This window comes from Hordeum vulgare, chromosome 4H (assembly GCF_904849725.1).
Source record: "Hordeum vulgare subsp. vulgare chromosome 4H, MorexV3_pseudomolecules_assembly, whole genome shotgun sequence".
NCBI classification, from domain to species: Eukaryota; Viridiplantae; Streptophyta; class Magnoliopsida; order Poales; family Poaceae; genus Hordeum; species Hordeum vulgare.
The window spans coordinates 600,594,190-600,612,191 of record NC_058521.1 but is presented as its reverse complement, the minus strand read 5'-3'; the positions used below and the strand labels follow the sequence as shown (position 1 = coordinate 600,612,191).

The following is an 18,002-nucleotide window of genomic DNA, read 5'->3' as shown; positions in this document are numbered from 1 at the left end:
GATCAGTCAAAATATCCTGGGATTAGTTGATGATTAAAGAAATATATAAATACAGAAAAGGCAAGCACGCTGCCACGATCTCCCACGCTCCCACGATCAAGGACGTGGGCGCGCGCGTCCCTGCGCTCCGGTGCGTGGCCGTCCATCCGCAACGTTGCGTTACTCTCCCCTCTCTATAAATACATGCTCGCTCCGCGTATACTTGGCTGGCCTTTTTTTTATTCATCCATCCACAAGCTTTTCATCCATTGCTCCCATAAACATCAGCACATCGTCAAGCACATCATCCATCCATCGCTTCGTCGCCGCCGGCCGTCCGCTTGCCGCCGTCGTCATCATACGCTCGTCGTCGTCGCCGGCTGTTCGTCTCGTCGTCGTCGACATCACCGCCGGCCGCTCGTCCGACGCTACCGCAAAGGTGAGAAACAAGGCAAGCTGAACTCCTTCCTCTACTACTCCGTACGTGGGAAAAGAAAAGGTTGCGAGATGGAAATATAAATTCATTGTTTGCTCTTTGGTTGGTTATATTGACACAATCATGGAGCTTCCTCTTCCTATTCTCTAGTTTGGTCATATTGACACAAACTAGGAAATATTTATTCATATTGGCTACATGATTTTTACTTCTTGGTTGGTTATATTGACACAACCATGGAGTTTTATTTCATAATTCTCGAGTTTGGTTACATTGACACAAACTAGGGAATCTCTCTTCATATTTGCCAGATGTGTTCTTACTTCTTGGTTGGTTATATTGACACAGCCATGGAGTTTTCTCCTCATAACTCTTGGTTTGGTTACATTGACACAAACCAAGTTGTTATTAAAAATTGACATCTTGATAAAATATTGGCCCTTGGCTTGGTTATATTGACACAAACCAAGTGGCACTAAGAAACATATGTTCCTGAAATTTGACATTTATTGGTTCATGATGGTATTATTTAAATATCTCTAAATTCATATATCATTAAATTGGGCCTCTTGGTTTGGTCACATTGACACAAACCAAGTTGTTATTAAAAATTGACATCTTGATAAAATATTGGCCCTTGGTTTGGTTATATTGACACAAACCAAGTGGCACTAAGAAACATATGTTCCTGAAATTTGACATTTATTGGTTCATGATGGTATTATCTAAATATCTCTAAATTCACATACCATTAAATTGGGCCTCTTGGTTTGGTCACATTGACATGAACCAAGTTGCACTAAAACTATTTAACTTGATAAAATCATGTCTTTGGTTTGGTCATATTGACACAAACCAAGGTGTACTCTAAATGTATCTAGATATAAATATTGTGCTTGGTTTGGTCATATTGACATAAGCCAAGTCACTTCAAATATGTATATCACTAAATCATGTTGCACCCTCCATATGTGTCATTTATCCTATGATGCAAAGTAAGATGAAATCAAATAGTATGCCTAGCTAAACCAAAACTATGTTATCACACCAAATATTTTGGTAGTAAAATAAATGAAGCTCGCGAGGTAAATATGTTAACTCAAACAAAATATTGTATGACAAGCATACCATGCATTGCTTAAATTCTCGTGCATGTAGGAAATACCACGCACATGATCCTATAGCCCTTTAGTGCATGCGACAATTAATCATTAAGGAAAACCATAGAGTATAATCAAAAGTACAATCCGCATATGATAAAACAAACATAAAGGTTGATTAATTGATCGGGCATATTAAATAACCCATGCACGCACTTAGGAATATTTCGCATGATCAAACTAATGTGAGTAAAATCAAGTAAATATGATGGTTAAAATATGTCATGTATATATTACCAAACATCATGATTATTTGAAGAAGATTAACTGCTCCTTCCAACATCCGGCGTCAATGTCATATAAAAATATATTTATAAAATGCTCCAATGCTATAAGAGCCTAAACTGTTAGCATCATAAAAATCACATGTCACAAACCCATTTTACTTGGTTACGCTACACACGGACACGGTATGAGTGTTACGTGGTGTTAGTAATAATACAAGTAAGATAAATCCAAATAAATTGATAAAGCCATTCAAGCATGCATACATGTACTGCCAATATCAGTATAAGTCGAAGAAACATATAAAATGAAAGGCATTACATGTGATAACGTCAACAAAGGTTAAAGCTCCCTCGAGCATGCCGGCATTGACGACAGCGAGGAGGATCTTCCATTTTTTTTATAGTGTGTAATAGTCATATGTGATGTAATCCTTTGTATTAGAAATGTTGGAATTCTTAATCAGGGGTTTTCTCTTCGGAGATGTAATTAACAGTTCTTTTATGTAAATGTAAGAATGCTGGAAATAAAGTACCCGCAATACTTGATATTTGTCTCGTTTACATTCGCGCACTTTAAATACTATATCCTATCTGTCTCTATGACGTGGACGCGTAGTTAGTATTTTTTCTATCGCCCCATTTTCCCGTCATCAGTAATCTTAAACTAATCTTACAAGCTGGGAAGAAGGATTATGTCCTTAATGCTGCGCTAGGAGATGAACCACCCGCTACGGCTGATCAGGATGTTAAGAACGCTTGGTTAGCACGTAAGAAGGAATACTCAATAGTTCAACGTGCAGTCTTGCATGGCTTGGAACCGGGACTTCAACGTCGCTTTGAGCGTCATGGAGCATTTGAGATGTTCCAGGAGTTGAAGTTTATCTTTCAGAAGAACGCCCGGATCGAGAGGTATGAGACCTCTGATAAATTCTATGCTTGCAAGATGGAGGAGAACTCGTCTGTCAGTGAACATGTGCTCAAAATGTCTCGGTACTCAAACCGTCTAGCTGAGCTGGGGATTGAACTCCCGCAAGAAGCTATCACTGACAGAATCCTTCAATCACTGCCGCCAAGCTATAAAGGCTTTGTGTTGAACTACAACATGCAAGGGATAAACAAGTCTCCCGGCGAGTTGTTTGCGATGCTGAAAGTCGCAGAGTCTGAACTCCGTAAAGAGCATCAAGTGTTGATGGTGAATAAGACCACTAGTTTCAAGAGAAACGGTAAAGGCAAGAAGGGTAATTCGAAGAAGAGCGACAAGCCTGTTGCCAATCCGACGAAGAAACCCAAAGCTGGACCTAAGCCTGAAACAGAGTGTTACTGTTGCAAGGGTAAGGGTCACTGGAAGCGCAATTGCCCCAAGTATATGGCTGATAAGAAGGCGGTCAAAGAAAAATCAGGTATATTTGATATACATGTTATTGATGTGTACTTAACCGGCTCTCGTAGTAGTGCCTGGGTATTCGATACCGGTTCTGTTGCTCATATTTGCAACTTGAAACAGGAACTGCGGAATAGACGAAGGCTGGCGAAAGATGAAGTGACGATGCGCGTGGGAAATGGTTCCAAGGTTGATGCAATCGCCGTCGGCACAGTCTCACTTCAGTTACCATCAGGATTAGTTATGAACTTAAATCATTGTTATTTAGTGCCTGCGTTGAGCATGAACATTATATCTGGATCTTGTTTATTGCAAGACGGTTACTCTTTTAAGTCAGAGAATAATGGTTGTTCTATTTCTATGAGTAACATCTTTTATGGTCATGCACCCAATGTGAGAGGATTGTACATATTGAATCTTGATAGTGATACACACATACATAACATTGAGACCAAAAGAGTTAGAGTTAACAATGATAGCGCCATATTTTTGTGGCACTGCCGCTTAGGTCATATTGGTGTAAAGCACATGAAGGAACTCCATGCCGATGGACTTTTGGAGTCACTTGACTTTGATTCACTTGACACGTGCGAACCATGCCTCATGGGCAAGATGACTAAAACTCCGTTCTCCGGAACAATGGAGCGTGCAAGTGACTTGTTGGAAATCATACATACCGATGTGTGTGGTCCGATGAGCGTAGAAGCACGCGGCGGATATCGTTATTTTCTCACCTTCACTTACGATTTGAGTAGATATGGTTATGTCTACTTAATGAAGCACAAGTCTGAAACATTTGAAAAGTTCAAGCAATTTCAGAGTGAAGTTGAAAACCATCGTAACAAGAAGATCAAGTTCCTACGGTCTGATCGTGGGGGTGAATATCTGAGTTTCGAGTTTTGTGCTCACTTAAGACAATGTGGAATTGTTTCACAGTTGACACCGCCTGGAACACCACAGTGTAATGGTGTGTCCGAACGTCGTAATCGTACTTTATTAGAGATGGTGCGATCTATGATGTCTCTTACCGATTTGCCATTATCATTTTGGGGTTATGCATTAGAAACAGCTGCATTCACTTTAAATAGGGCACCATCCAAATCCGTTGAGACGACACCATACGAACTGTGGTTTGGCAAAAGGCCAAAGTTGTCGTTTCTTAAAGTTTGGGGATGTGATGCTTATGTCAAAAAGCTTCAGCCTAAAAAGCTGGAACCCAAAGCGGAAAAGTGTGTCTTCATAGGTTACCCAAAAGAGACAGTTGGGTACACCTTCTATCTCAAATCCGAGGGCAAAGTGTTTGTTGCTAAAAACAGAGCTTTTCTCGAGAAGGAGTTTCTCTCGAGAGAATTGAGTGGGAGGAAGATAGAACTTGACGAGGTTGTCGAACCTCTCATCCCTCTGGATGGTGGCGCAGGGCAAGAGGAAACCTCTGTCGTTGCGACGCCGGTTGAGGAGGAAGTTAATGATGATGATCATGAAATTCCGGTTCAAGTTTCTGTCGAACCACGCAGGTCGACGAGACCACGTGCTACTCCAGAGTGGTACGGTAATCCCGTCTTATCAATCATGTTGTTGGACAACAATGAGCCTGCAAATTATGAAGAAGCAATGGTGGGCCCAGATTCCAACAAATGGCTAGAAGCCATGAAGTCCGAGATAGGATCAATGTATGAGAACAAAGTGTGGACTTTGGAGGTACTGCCTGAGGGCCGCAAGGCTATTCAGAACAAATGGATCTTTAAGAGGAAGACGGACGCTGACGGCAATGTGACCGTTTATAAAGCTCGACTTGTGTTAAAGGGTTTTTCACAAGTTCAAGGAGTTGACTACGATGAGACATTCTCACCCGTAGCGATGCTTAAGTCCGTCAGAATCATGTTAGCAATAGCTGCATTTTTCGATTATGAAATCTGGCAGATGGATGTCAAAACGGCGTTCCTTAACGGTTTCCTTAAGGAAGAATTGTATATGATACAACCCGAAGGTTTTGTCGATCCTAAGAATGCTGACAAGGTGTGCAAGCTCCAGCGATCCATTTATGGACTGGTGCAAGCATCTCGGAGTTGGAACAAACGCTTTGATGAGGTGATCAAAGCATTTGGGTTTATACAAGTGGTTGGAGAATCTTGTATTTACAAGAAAGTGAGTGGGAGCTCTGTGGCGTTTCTAATATTATATGTGGATGACATATTGCTGATTGGAAACAACGTAGAGTTTTTGGAGAGCATAAAAGATTACTTGAATAAAAGTTTCTCTATGAAGGACCTAGGAGAAGCTGCTTACATTCTAGGCATTAAGATCTACAGGGATAGATCGAAACGCCTGATAGGACTTTCACAAAGCACATACCTTGATAAAGTTTTGAAGAGGTTCAAAATAGAACAGTCCAAGAAAGGGTTCTTGCCAGTTTTACAAGGTACGAGATTGAGTAAGACTCAGTGCCCAGCAACTGATGAAGATAGAGAGCATATGCGCTCCGTCCCCTATGCTTCAGCCATAGGTTCTATCATGTATGCAATGCTGTGCACTAGACCGGATGTTAGCCTGGCCATAAGTATGGCAGGTAGGTTCCAGAGTAATCCAGGAGTGGATCACTGGACGGCGGTCAAGAATATCCTGAAGTACCTGAAAAGGACTAAGGAGATGTTTCTCGTGTATGGAGGCGACGAAGAGCTCGCCGTAAAAGGTTACATCGATGCAAGCTTTGGCACAGATCCGGACGACTCTAAGTCGCAAACCGGATACGTATTTATTCTTAATGGGGGTGCGGTAAGCTGGTGCAGTTCCAAGCAGAGCGTCGTAGCAGATTCTACATGTGAAGCAGAGTACATGGCTGCCTCGGAGGCAGCTAAGGAGGGTGTCTGGATGAAGCAATTCATGACGGATCTTGGAGTGGTGCCAAGCGCACTGAATCCAATAACCTTGTTCTGTGACAACACGGGTGCCATTGCCCTGGCAAAGGAACCACGGTTTCACAAGAAGTCCAGACACATCAAACGACGCTTCAACCTCATCCGCGACTACGTCGAAGGGGAGGACGTAAATATATGCAAAGTGCACACGGATCTGAATGTAGCAGACCCGCTGACTAAACCTCTTCCACGGGCAAAGCATGATCAACACCAGAACTGTATGGGTGTTAGATTTGTTACAATGTAATTCGCATGATGATGTGAGGGCTAGATTATTGACTCTAGTGCAAGTGGGAGACTGTTGGAATTATGCCCTAGAGGCAATAATAAATATAGTTATTATTATAATTCCTGTATCAAGATAATTGTTTATTATCCATGCTATAATTGTATTGAATGAAGACTCATTTACATGTGTGGATACATAGACAAAACACTCTCCCTAGCAAGCCTCTAGTTGGCTAGCCAGTTGATCAACGATAGTCAGTGTCTTCTGATTATGAACAAGGTGTTGTTGCTTGATAACTGGATCACGTCATTAGGAGAATCACGTGATGGACTAGACCCAAACTAATAGACGTAGCATGTTGATCGTGTCATTTTGTTGCTACTGTTTTCTGCGTGTCAAGTATTTGTTCCTTTGACCATGAGATCATATAACTCACTGACACCGGAGGAATACTTTGTGTGTATCAAACGTCGCAACGTAACTGGGTGACTATAAAGATGCTCTACAGGTATCTCCGAAGGTGTTAGTTGAGTTAGTATGGATTAAGACTGGGATTTGTCACTCCGTGTGACGGAGAGTTATCTCGGGGCCCACTCGGTAATGCAACATCACACACAAGCCTTGCAAGCAATGTGACTTACTGTAAGTTACGGGATCTTTAATTACGGAACGAGTAAATAGACTTGCCGGTAAACGAGATTGAAATAGGTATGCGGATACCGACGATCGAATCTCGGGCAAGTAACATACCGAAGGACAAAGGGAATGACATACGGGATTATATGAATCCTTGGCACTGAGGTTCAAATGAGAAGATCTTCGTAGAATATGTAGGATCCAATATGGGCATCCAGGTCCCGCTATTGGATATTGACCGAGGAGTCTCTCGGGTCATGTCTACATAGTTCTCGAACCCGCAGGGTCTGCACACTTAAGGTTCGACGTTGTTTTATGCGTATCTGAGTTATATGGTTGGTTACCGAATGTTGTTCGGAGTCCCGGATGAGATCACGGACATCACGAGGGTTTCCGGAATGGTCCAGAAACGAAGATTGATATATAGGATGACCTCATTTGATTACCGGAAGGTTTTCGGAGTTACCGGGAATGTACCGGGAATGACGAATGGGTTCCGGGAGTTCACCGGGGGGGCCCACCCACCCCGGGGAAGCCCATGGGTGTTTGGGGTGCCGCACCAGCCCTTAGTGGGCTGGTGGGACAGCCCAAGAGAGGCCTATGCGCATTGGGAAGAAAATCAAAGAGGAAAGGAAAAAAAAGGAGGAGGTGGGAAAGGGAAGAAGGATTCCACCTTCCAAACCAAGTAGGACTCGGTTTGGGAGGGGAATCCTTCCCCCCTTGGCTCGGCCGACCCCTTGGGGGTTCTTGGACCCCAAGGCAAGGCTCCCCCTCCCTCTCATATATATAGTGGGGTTTTAGGGCTGATTTGAGACAACTTTGACACGGCAGCCCGACCACATATCTCCACGATTTTACCTCTAGATCGCGTTTCTGCGGAGCTCGGGCGGAGCCCTGCTGAGACAAGATCATCACCAACCTCCGGAGCACCGTCACGCTGCCGGAGAACTCTTCTACCTCTCCGTCTCTCTTGCTGGATCAAGAAGGCCGAGATCATCGTCGAGCTGTACGTGTGCTGAACGCGGAGGTGCCGTCCGTTCGGCACTAGATCGTGGGACTGATCGCGGGACGGTTCGCGGGGCGGATCGAGGGACGTGAGGACGTTCCACTACATCAACCGCGTTCACTAAACGCTTCTGCTGTACGGTCTACAAGGGTACGTAGATCACACATCCCCTCTCGTAGATGGACATCACCATGATAGGTCTTCGTGCTCGTAGGAAATTTTTTGTTTCCCATGCGACGTTCCCCGACAGTTTTGTCCCGGTTGGCGAACGAGATTAAAGCCCCTCTGGAACCGGGACTGATGACCCTTTTCCTACTAGTGTATTATGAAGAGGTATATTGAGATCTAAGCCGTCAATGTGTTTAGGGGGGTCTACCGAAGCAAAAGTGTATATATTTACCAAATCACACTTGTCAACTATGCTGGTTTGTAGATTACATACCAGCTTTTGTTTGGTAGCAACAGGAACACTTAACAAATCTCAATTTCTAATGGCAATTTCAGTTCCATGATCTCAACAACATCTTATAGGAACATCATCACAACTTAAAGCCTAGGTGTATATGCACAACACTGATAGCGACCAACAAAATTGTCATCTAGAACAATGAAATATATTTTTGAACACTAACAACATGAACAGAGATCATCAAAAGCAAAAGGGAAGAACTGAGAGGTGGCAAGAAGAGGCTCACTATCAAGTTTCGTCACTGGCAGTGGCACCAAGGTTAGCGGCAACAACTTCTTAGTGAAGTGTGCTTCTCCTCTGTGCACACGAGCTGCATGCCAGCCTCCACTTCTGAAATTGTTAACAAGAACCTAATTTTGTGAAGCGTTTGTCAAACTTGCAAGAATCAAAACACTAACGTACAACAACAAAATAGTCCAGAGGAAGAATGCTCTTAATGATGGCCACAACCATGCATTCATAGGATGCTCAGTATTGTGTAAATATCAGCAAATTGAAACTTAAGAAATGCACCCATGATAATACATAAAACAATATCTTATCTAGAAATTGAATGTCAAACATAAAAAATATGGTCATGTGAATCAGATCCACACATGGTCAATTACCAGTGTAGTTACTTGTGAGCGAAAAGAAATTGAGTCACTTTTGCAGCTTGAATTTTGGTATTGTACTCCATGACTCTATAGGTTGTTTGTCCCTAGAATAGTAAGAAATTTTTTTTAGCAATTCAGCCACATACTATTGGAGGCTTGAATTTTAGAATTTAATACCGTTGTTATAACAGTACATAGTATGTACAACAACATTAACAACATCAACTACAGATATCGGTGCAAAGGTCACTGGATGTCTACGAAAAACTTAGAATATAAAACAGAAGAAAGAAGTCTAACCATATGAGTATTATACAGCTAAATACATTTAGCGTGGTTGGGTGATCATTTTATCCTACAACTAAGCAAAATCGAAAGAGCACTCATGTCCATCATGCGAAATCTTCCTGAAAAATAGTACTGCTGCCAACTTATTATTACCTAGAATTTCATTTGACAACAGAGCCGAATTTGATCGAAGCAAACAAGCATGCCTTACTTTATCAGTTACATTATACAGCTAATGAAAATCACGGTGATTCAGGAAAACTATGACCAAGGAATACAAGGAAAGGAAACACAATGGTTATGGTCGCCGAGTTTTACCATAAAAAAGAAACACCATCGGAAAAATACTACACGGATTGGAAGGGAGAGAGATGACATGGTCGTTACATACCGATGGATAGAGCAGAATCGTTGTCGTGGAGATTAGGCGGAGAAGGGTAGATCTGGCAACAAGAAGGACGACGAATGCAGGGGGCCGCTCCCGCGTTCTTGGGGCAGGAGAGGAGGCCCGACGGGGAACTTCTCACGCTTGGGTTTGCCAAGCGGCGGCGATGGACAACATGCGGGAGACGACGGTAGATCGGTGAGGAGTTGCTCATGGTCGCGTTTGTCACACGACGACAATGGATCGACGGGGAGCTGTTCACGATCGTGTTTGTCAGGTGACGACGGCGGACGAGCGGGAGGTGGGGAAGTGTCGGCGGGAAGCTGCTCACGGCCGCGTTTCTCACACGGCGACGACGGACGACGAGCGGGAGGCGACGGACGACGTGGGAACGGCTTAGGATAGGTGTGCTCTTGCCTCTTGCGAAGGCGTCCATTGGAAGGAGGAGGAGGAGCAAGCGAAAGATCGTGCGGGCGTGGCAATTTTTTTTTTTTTTTTGAAAGATAACGGGTGACGGACCTCATTGGATCTGCCTCTTCTCTTGCTTTTATAAGGGTGATACATAAATATACTCTTCATAACAGATGGCACGATTTATGCCATTGACAGGTGGCCCCGGGCCCAAGAGTGAGTGACACGGTGGTGGCCCAAATGATCCACCGTGGCGTGCGTCCCGTCGCTGCGGTAGAACGAACACTGCACAGGAGACACCCCAAGAAGGAAGAAAAAAAACAAAAGGTAATACGGTTACTCCATTTTCCTTCCATGGCCAAGTTCTCCTTCGCCGACGCCGACGCCGACGAAGACCCTCCACCAACCGCCGCCGGCCGTACCGACGCCGCCGACGCCGGGTCCGAGAAGAGGAAGCGCGACGGCAGCGCTTCCCCTGACGACGGGGCGGCCGGTGGAGGGCCGCCCCCCAAGGCCCGGAGACTGGAGGTCGCGGGCGGCGAGCGGGAGGAGAGGGCGGTGGCGGGGTGCGGTCGGGAGGTGGGGAGGGTCGGCGGGGATGGCGACGCGGTGGGGATCAGCATGCGGATCGATCCGGACCTGCTCGACTGCTCCATCTGCTTCGAGCCCCTCTGCCCTCCCCTCTACCAGGTAAAAAAATAAAATAACCGGATGAAGGATGTTGCTCTGCCAAATTATCCATGGTGCTGCTGCTGCTGCTGCTTGATTTCCTGCTCTGCTGTGCCAATTTGATTGGAGTTCGCTAATTAAGCCGGCATCGCTTCTGTTGAGCTAATTATGAAAATCCATAGCTATGGCAGGAGGGGATCAGAGATGATGATGATAGGCAGCAAAGCAGTTGGGTGACTGCACAATTAGTAGTAGTATCCACTGTTCCTTATGACACCGAGAGCACAAACCAGTTTTAAAAATGCAATTCTTGAGCCAATGCCCCCATTATTCTTGTCAACTGAATCAGTTGAACTGATCTGACACAGACATAACGCCCTGCCACATCCAGGCACAAATCTGTGCATATGGAAGGATAACTAATTTTGGGATTCAAGATACTCTGATTTCCCTTTCGTTAGTTGCTCTGTTAAATTTCCTTCTGAAACAGTTTCTATCTTTTAGGTTCTAGAACCTCCAAGTGATTGTCGAACTGTCAAGCAAGTAAGAAACAAAGATCACGCTGATCTATATAGTTTAAGTGTCACAGTCCATTGTTTCTTTTTGAATTCCTTCCTCGCGGAGCTATGCATTTTCCTCCATTATAGGTACCTGGGGTTTGTTCTGAAGGTCATTGCATGTTTCAGTTGATAAGTTACTAACAAAGAGACAAACAGCGTAAACTGTATCAGTTTAGTGGAACAGCACAGCTAATAAGCACACAGAGGACTCATCTGTACTGCTAGAAAGAGCGCTATGCTGCTAAAACCATCATGGAGCATCACTGCCCAAGGGCATCTGATAGAAATTGTGAGCAAAAACCATTCACTGGCTGGTTCTAAACACCTACATACAGTTTACTTCGCTGAACATATGCAGTCAACTCCAGAAAGCCAAACCCATCTGATCCATATAATGTTTGGGCTTATGTTTAACATAGTAAATCAAGTTCAAATATATTTAAGGCACAAATCAAGCTTAAAGCTGGCATTTGGATTGGTCTCTTGATTCTCGAATGATGGTAATTTAGAGAAGATTATACTTGTTACGATCACAGTTTTTTTGTGTATTTTCCAGTGCCAAAATGGCCATGTAGCATGCTTGTCCTGCTGGTCCAGGCTCAGCAACAAGTGTCACATTTGTTCTCATGATGCGATCTTTGCGCGAAACATTGCACTGGAGAAGATTGTCGAGTCAATCAAGTCCTCCTGCGCATATGCCAAGTGGGGCTGTTGCGAGTTGGTCAGCTACACACAAAGAAACAGACACGAAGAAGCTTGCCTCTTTGCTCCTTCAACGTGCCCGATTCCTGGCTGTGGATACAGAGGCTTCACAGGGCGTTGGTCAGGCCACTTCCTTGTCGATCATAGTGCTGATTTCTTGCATTTCGTCTACGGACAGTCATTTGAAGTGAATTTGGAGGCGTCCCTGCCTTTTCTTGTTCTTCTTGGAGAGGACGATCACCTCTTCCTGCTCCTGAACAAGAACATGACGCCCTTCGGGCATGCCTTTTCCATAGTTTGCCTCAGGACGGGTGATTTGAACTGGAAGTTCTCCTACGAGATCGAAGCAGACAGTAGGAGAAACCCTGAAAACTGCCTGAGACTCAAGGCCTCTGTCACAAACACAAAGGAGTGGGGAGGTCTGCACCCTACAGAAGCTTTTCTTTTGGTTCCATATGATTTCTGCAGTTCTACTAACATAACACTCAGTGTCTCTGTTGGGAGGTCTGCCTCTGAATGATAGTGAGATTGTCATTCTCTGTGTTGTAAAATGTAGATGTGTGTAGAATGTAAATTTGTTGAGTAAATAATTTCAGCCTGTGCATGTGTATGTAGAGAAGCAGTAGTTCCACCTGGCAATTACAACATTGTAAAGGCCAGTCTAAATTTACAGAAGGGTTTTAAACTTCAATTTTTTTCTTTTCTTCTCGAAATCCTTCTATACGAGCACCATTTATCTCAGGTAAGTAAGGATGATCAGCAGAACAAGATTCCAATCATAACCCCTAGATGTCCAGGTAAGCAAACAATACATATCTCCACTAATATCGTTGATGTACCATTCCTGAACCAAATTACTTGAATCAAATAAACGGATGTGCCATTCTGATCAGAAAGTATGTTGATCCTGCAGGGGTATACATAGTTACATACACATATGGCTCCTGCATATTAGCAAAAAATAATCATCCAAATTATACTGGTGAAAGAGATACTCAAGCTTGGAGGTGCCCAAGGTAGCAGGCCTAGGCACAACGCTTTTACTGGTGGCACAGGAAGACGATCTCGTTGCCAGTCTTGTGCCCCAAGAGATCCAACCAACCAGTGCACCGTTGTCGTTGTCATCATCGTCGTTGGAGTTCCATCCACGATCATCATCCTCGTCATCGGAGTCCCATTCACGATATGCTTCTCAGTCGATGATTTCGGTCTTGCGGAATTGTCCAGGATCCCAGATATTTCTACTGTTTTGATGGCTATTGAGCAAGAGTTGCCACTGGAGGGCTGAATGTTTGTGTTATTTTTGTAGAATCATCGGGTGGGAGGTCCCCACCTGAATATAGTACGCATAGTGACCAATATGCTAGAGCAGTGATCCGGTTTATAAGGAAAACCAGATCGAAAACCTTAACAAAATTGACCCGTTTATGAGGGAAACCGAGCCGAAAACCGAGTGTACCGACCCCCACAGCATAACTCTGGAGCATCCCCAATCAACGAGTGCCATACCAGATGCGAACCTTGATTGAGGTTCTGGCACAGAAAATCTAAACAATTAGCAAGTTTGTGAGGCATCTTACACCATCATTGAGCAAAGATGAGCCAAGGCAACACCAAGAGCACGAAGCTTGCCGCAACACAACGACAACAATGAGAGGGTCTTGAGCAAGCATTACCAGAGACGACAAAGGGCCTATAGTGATGCCTTCAGGAAGGAGAACGGCGTTAAAGTGTTTTTTAGGGGTTCCGAGGGACAATGAAGTGGAGTTGTAATCCAACAATTGAGTGAGACTAGTATCGAGAAAGGGCCGTTTCGTGTAAAAAGCCCAAAACACCCACCCTACATAAAAGTGTAATTTTAGCTTGGCAACTAGTGCATGCATAAAGAGGTGCTGCAAGTTGTTAGTGAAGTTGGGTTTCCTCTACTAAGAACCAATTTATATAGGCGAGTTAACAATTCTATGTCTCTGTCGGTCTTCTGGTAGATTGGAGCTGAACTAGTTAGTGTTTGTCTGCGCCAAATAGACCGGAGCCAAACTTAAGAGGTTAGCGTAGGACAATGATAATGAGCAACTGCCATGGACAACAAGTAGTCCTAGCAAAACGTCCACACCCACCATTGGAAAAAGACCGTCCACGCGAATCAATGCCCACCCAAATAACCAATGGAGCAAGTTTTCCAACATCATACATCAACGTGACGCCGGCCATTCATTCACTCATCTCCCAACTGATCCTCCCAAGCTAGTCGCCAGTGGAGCGGGAGCAGAACCAACTAAAACTGCCAATTATTCCCAAGTCTCTGTTCCATGGTTGGAACATGACTATCATGGTTTTGAATCCTAAAATAGAAAGTCCGGAGTCTAGTGCTTAGTTAAGACCTTTAAGCCTAGCACATACGGTAATTTCCAAGATGCTCGCTAACATCCTAAAAAACATAGCCCCGGAGGTAACTCAAAGTATGCGTGGCTTTGTGACGGGAGGAAAATATGGTCTTTCCATGGTAAAACTAGATATGAATAACACATGTATGACGACAGAGTTGAGTTGTTGTTCTTGTTCTATTTGCTGTAAAATTAGGCGTTCTTATTTATCTGTAAGGCTGTAAAAGGAATCTAGTGAATCATAATTCACACCTTCAACTAATCTTGCATCATGGCTTTTCCCTCTAAAAATCAACGCATATTAGCGACTTAACGACATTTTCTCAAAGATTGTGTTTATGATATTCGCCGTTGGTCTCCCGGTAGATTGGAGCCGAACTAGTTAGTGTTTGTCGGCGCCAAATAGACCGGAGCCAAACTTGAAGAGGGTCAGCATAGGACAATGATAATGACCAACAGCCATGGGCAAGTAGTAGTCCTGGCAAAACGTCCACACACACCACTGCATAAAGGACCGTCCACGGGCCCGAATAATTGCCTGCCAACAATTCCCTAGTCTCTACGACTCTACCACAAACATTTTCACATGCGTACGTAGCTGAACTACGGACACGCGGCCGGCCGCCGGCAACCAATGCCGGCGTTAAGCCGCCATCTCCCAACCGATTATTCATGGAGGGCGTACGTCGTCACTAAAGGCATGTACGTAGGAGTACTATATATGGAACTGAATTCATGCTCTAGAACTGGACTTATGAAACGATCGTGGACGATATATTCCAACAGTTAGCCATGATACGCCGCCTCCTGATGATTCCTAATGGCTCTTGTTCTGCTGTCATCTTCCTAGCTAGCTATCATCTCATCCCCATCTGTTTCAGTGATGTGGACTTAAATGAACGATCGTATGATACCAACATATGATAATACCAACATATGATCGTATGACAGAAACATAAAATGGGTTTCTAGCTGCATAAGCACAATTATACAGAAAGCAGTCTCCTTTATTCGTATCTGGGGCGTCAGCGCCTTCATAGCAAATAATTGATGAAGGCGACACTTGATCAGCGATATGGTAACGGAGTAATCACCAGTCAGTTTGATATCATCAACATACAATAACAGAATAACACGTCCTCGAGGATAAACCCTCTCGAACTGAGCTATTTCTCTGAAATATACAGTTTCACATCATTACAGAAAATCCTATACCTGTACTATCATATATTAATATTATATGCATGATACTAGTATATGATACTTTCATTAATGGTCCTGATTAAGGACTTGCTTCAACTAGATTGTTCAACTAGGTGCCACGTGGTAGGTTATGACATCCTTACATAGTACCAGGAATTACTAGGATATGCCTCTTCAAATCAGTCGGGTACTTTAGCATTAAACGAATCAAGGACATGTTTGACAATCAGTGTTTTAATCTTAATAATGTACACAAGGACTTTAAGGCAGGCATCATAAATCCTGTGCTACGACCTCCCATCTCTCACTGTATGTCTTTTAAGATGGTACTAGCAACATAATCCTGAAGATCCTGTATTACCTCCATCGATGTGTACAAGGCCCCGATCTGTCGATTAATCTCGGACACCAAGGCGAAGAGACCCGGGGCGATACTCCTTTTTCAAAAAAACAAACAAACAAATGCGAAGAGACTGCAAAAATCGTGAACGTGGGGTTTTTTTTAGAGCTCTTTTATGATACCCTGAGATAAATACTGGTCGTCCATTCGTCAAATCTAATGGTAGCCATTGATCTATACTGCTTCCATTTGGCAATGAAATCACGAGCGGTATAGTTTGCACCGCTTGACTCCGTCCTCCAGTATACAAGTCGTGAGGTCATTCTAGGAAGTAAAAGTTTCAGCCATTCAGCGTGTTGACCTGGTCTTCGTATCCAAAGAGGTCCTTGGCGGCTCACCTGCACTCCGGCAGCAGGCGCCGCCTCACCATTGCTTGTCCGCGTCGCGGACTTCAGCAGCTCAGCTCCGCCGTCTCGCCCTCCGGGGACTGGACTGCCGCGGATAGGCCTGCTGGCCGGCAAGGTGCAGCACATCCGAAACGTTGATGCAGTGAAGACGACAAGGGAGCGCGTTGATGCCGACGGTGGTCCTCGGGTGTGACAAAGAAGCCAAGCTCGAGGCAGAGCTCGTGGTCGACTTGTCTAGCTTCACAGTCTACTTCGGGTGTGATTGACTGGACATCGTATCGGGGCTCGGCGTCTTGATTTCCAGTCATCAACCGACGACCATCACTAAGGCTCCCATGACAAAAAATATATGCCAATCCTACCCTCGGAACATGAGTAGTTGGATTTTGATATACTGCTCCTCCCCTATCAGCAGTACAGGGTACTGTAAAAACTCTCTTTTTTTATTTAGAAAAGGAGGTTCAACCCCCGGCCTCTGCATCAATCGATGCATACAATCATCTTTATTAATTATTCCACGATGGTCTGACAAAAATATACATCACATCACCCGAAGCCATCATTCACACCTACAGACTCGATAATGTGGAGTGCTCTCACTTCACATATCTAAAACCGGTGTTGTCGCCAATCCATCGACATAACGTATCGGGACCAGCAGTCGGTGCAGCAGACTTAAAGCGCGCACCACATGCACACGTTAGAAGCCGCCATCATCATCGGTCCACTGACCCATCTTCAGGAAAGAGATCCGTATCATCTTTGCCAGTCCGAACGTCCGTCGACGCCACCACGGCGCCAAACAGCGCCACCACCCTGTGCTCATTCGTCCAGAAGCGAAGATTCTTGAAGAACCGTCGTGCATAGCACCTGCGAACTAGGCATGACTGAGCGTAGCACCTGTCGGCCAGGCATGACTTGACAGCTCCACCAAATCTTCGCGCAAGACCATGCCACTCCATCTCCAGCCTCTGTCATCCAACACTGCTCCACAAACGATGCTCCCAAGAGAGAAACAGCACCGCAGTATCGCCATCGTCCGATCTGTAAGGCCAGATCTTAGGATTTTCCCCGAAGCAGTGCCCACCACCAGCAACCGTCAAGGACCCATACAGTGTCCACCACCACTCAGCCCTCAAGACGACGCCTTCAGGAAGGTCACGGCATCAAGGACGCCGCCGCCGCCCACCGGAGTTAGGGTTTTCACCCGAGAGGCAGTGAGGTAGGAAGTGGAGGAGGAGATGTAGACCGACGTCTCCAAAAAGAAAAAGGGGGGTATAGATATTATCGCCAATTAATCACACTAACAGTCTCGATTATTGATCAAAGATTTGCTATAACGACAAAAAGTATACCCTATGCATCTTGAAGTATTGGAGTACGAGTGTACGACACTAGTCCGTCGTACACCACCGATCAAACGTAGGAGGACTATATAAGAATCAGCCTACTCTCGTTCATAAGTGTGGCGATAATATGAGTACCGTTGGTTGTCCACCTCAGCTATTAATTTGATGGCTAGGAACGTACTGCAACCTTGTTTGAAAATCCACGCGTTATTTTGACTGCGCGTGTGATTCCTCTGATAAAGTGCCTCAAATTAGTTAGAACACAAAACA

At 44.6% G+C, this 18,002-nt stretch overlaps 1 protein-coding gene across 1 annotated transcript; it reads left to right on the top strand.

Moving 5' to 3' along the window:
- The first annotated feature begins 10,438 nt into the window (after positions 1–10,438).
- Positions 10,439–12,740, top strand: LOC123449949 (E3 ubiquitin-protein ligase SINA-like 10). Its single transcript, XM_045127326.1, has 2 exons — positions 10,439–10,808; positions 11,904–12,740. The coding sequence occupies exons 1-2, from the start codon at positions 10,473–10,475 to the stop codon at positions 12,567–12,569; spliced, it is 1,002 nt and encodes a 333-aa protein (XP_044983261.1). The 5' UTR covers positions 10,439–10,472; the 3' UTR covers positions 12,570–12,740.
- The last annotated feature ends 5,262 nt before the right edge of the window (positions 12,741–18,002 follow it).

Excerpts from the sequence above, each read along its gene's own strand:
- LOC123449949 (XM_045127326.1), top strand. The coding sequence starts at position 10,473 with ATGGCCAAGTTCTCCTTCGCCGACGCCGACGCCGACGAAGACCCTCCA. Across the intron at positions 10,809-11,903 it reads TCTGCCCTCCCCTCTACCAG|TGCCAAAATGGCCATGTAGC; the intron begins GTAAAAAAATAA and ends TGTATTTTCCAG.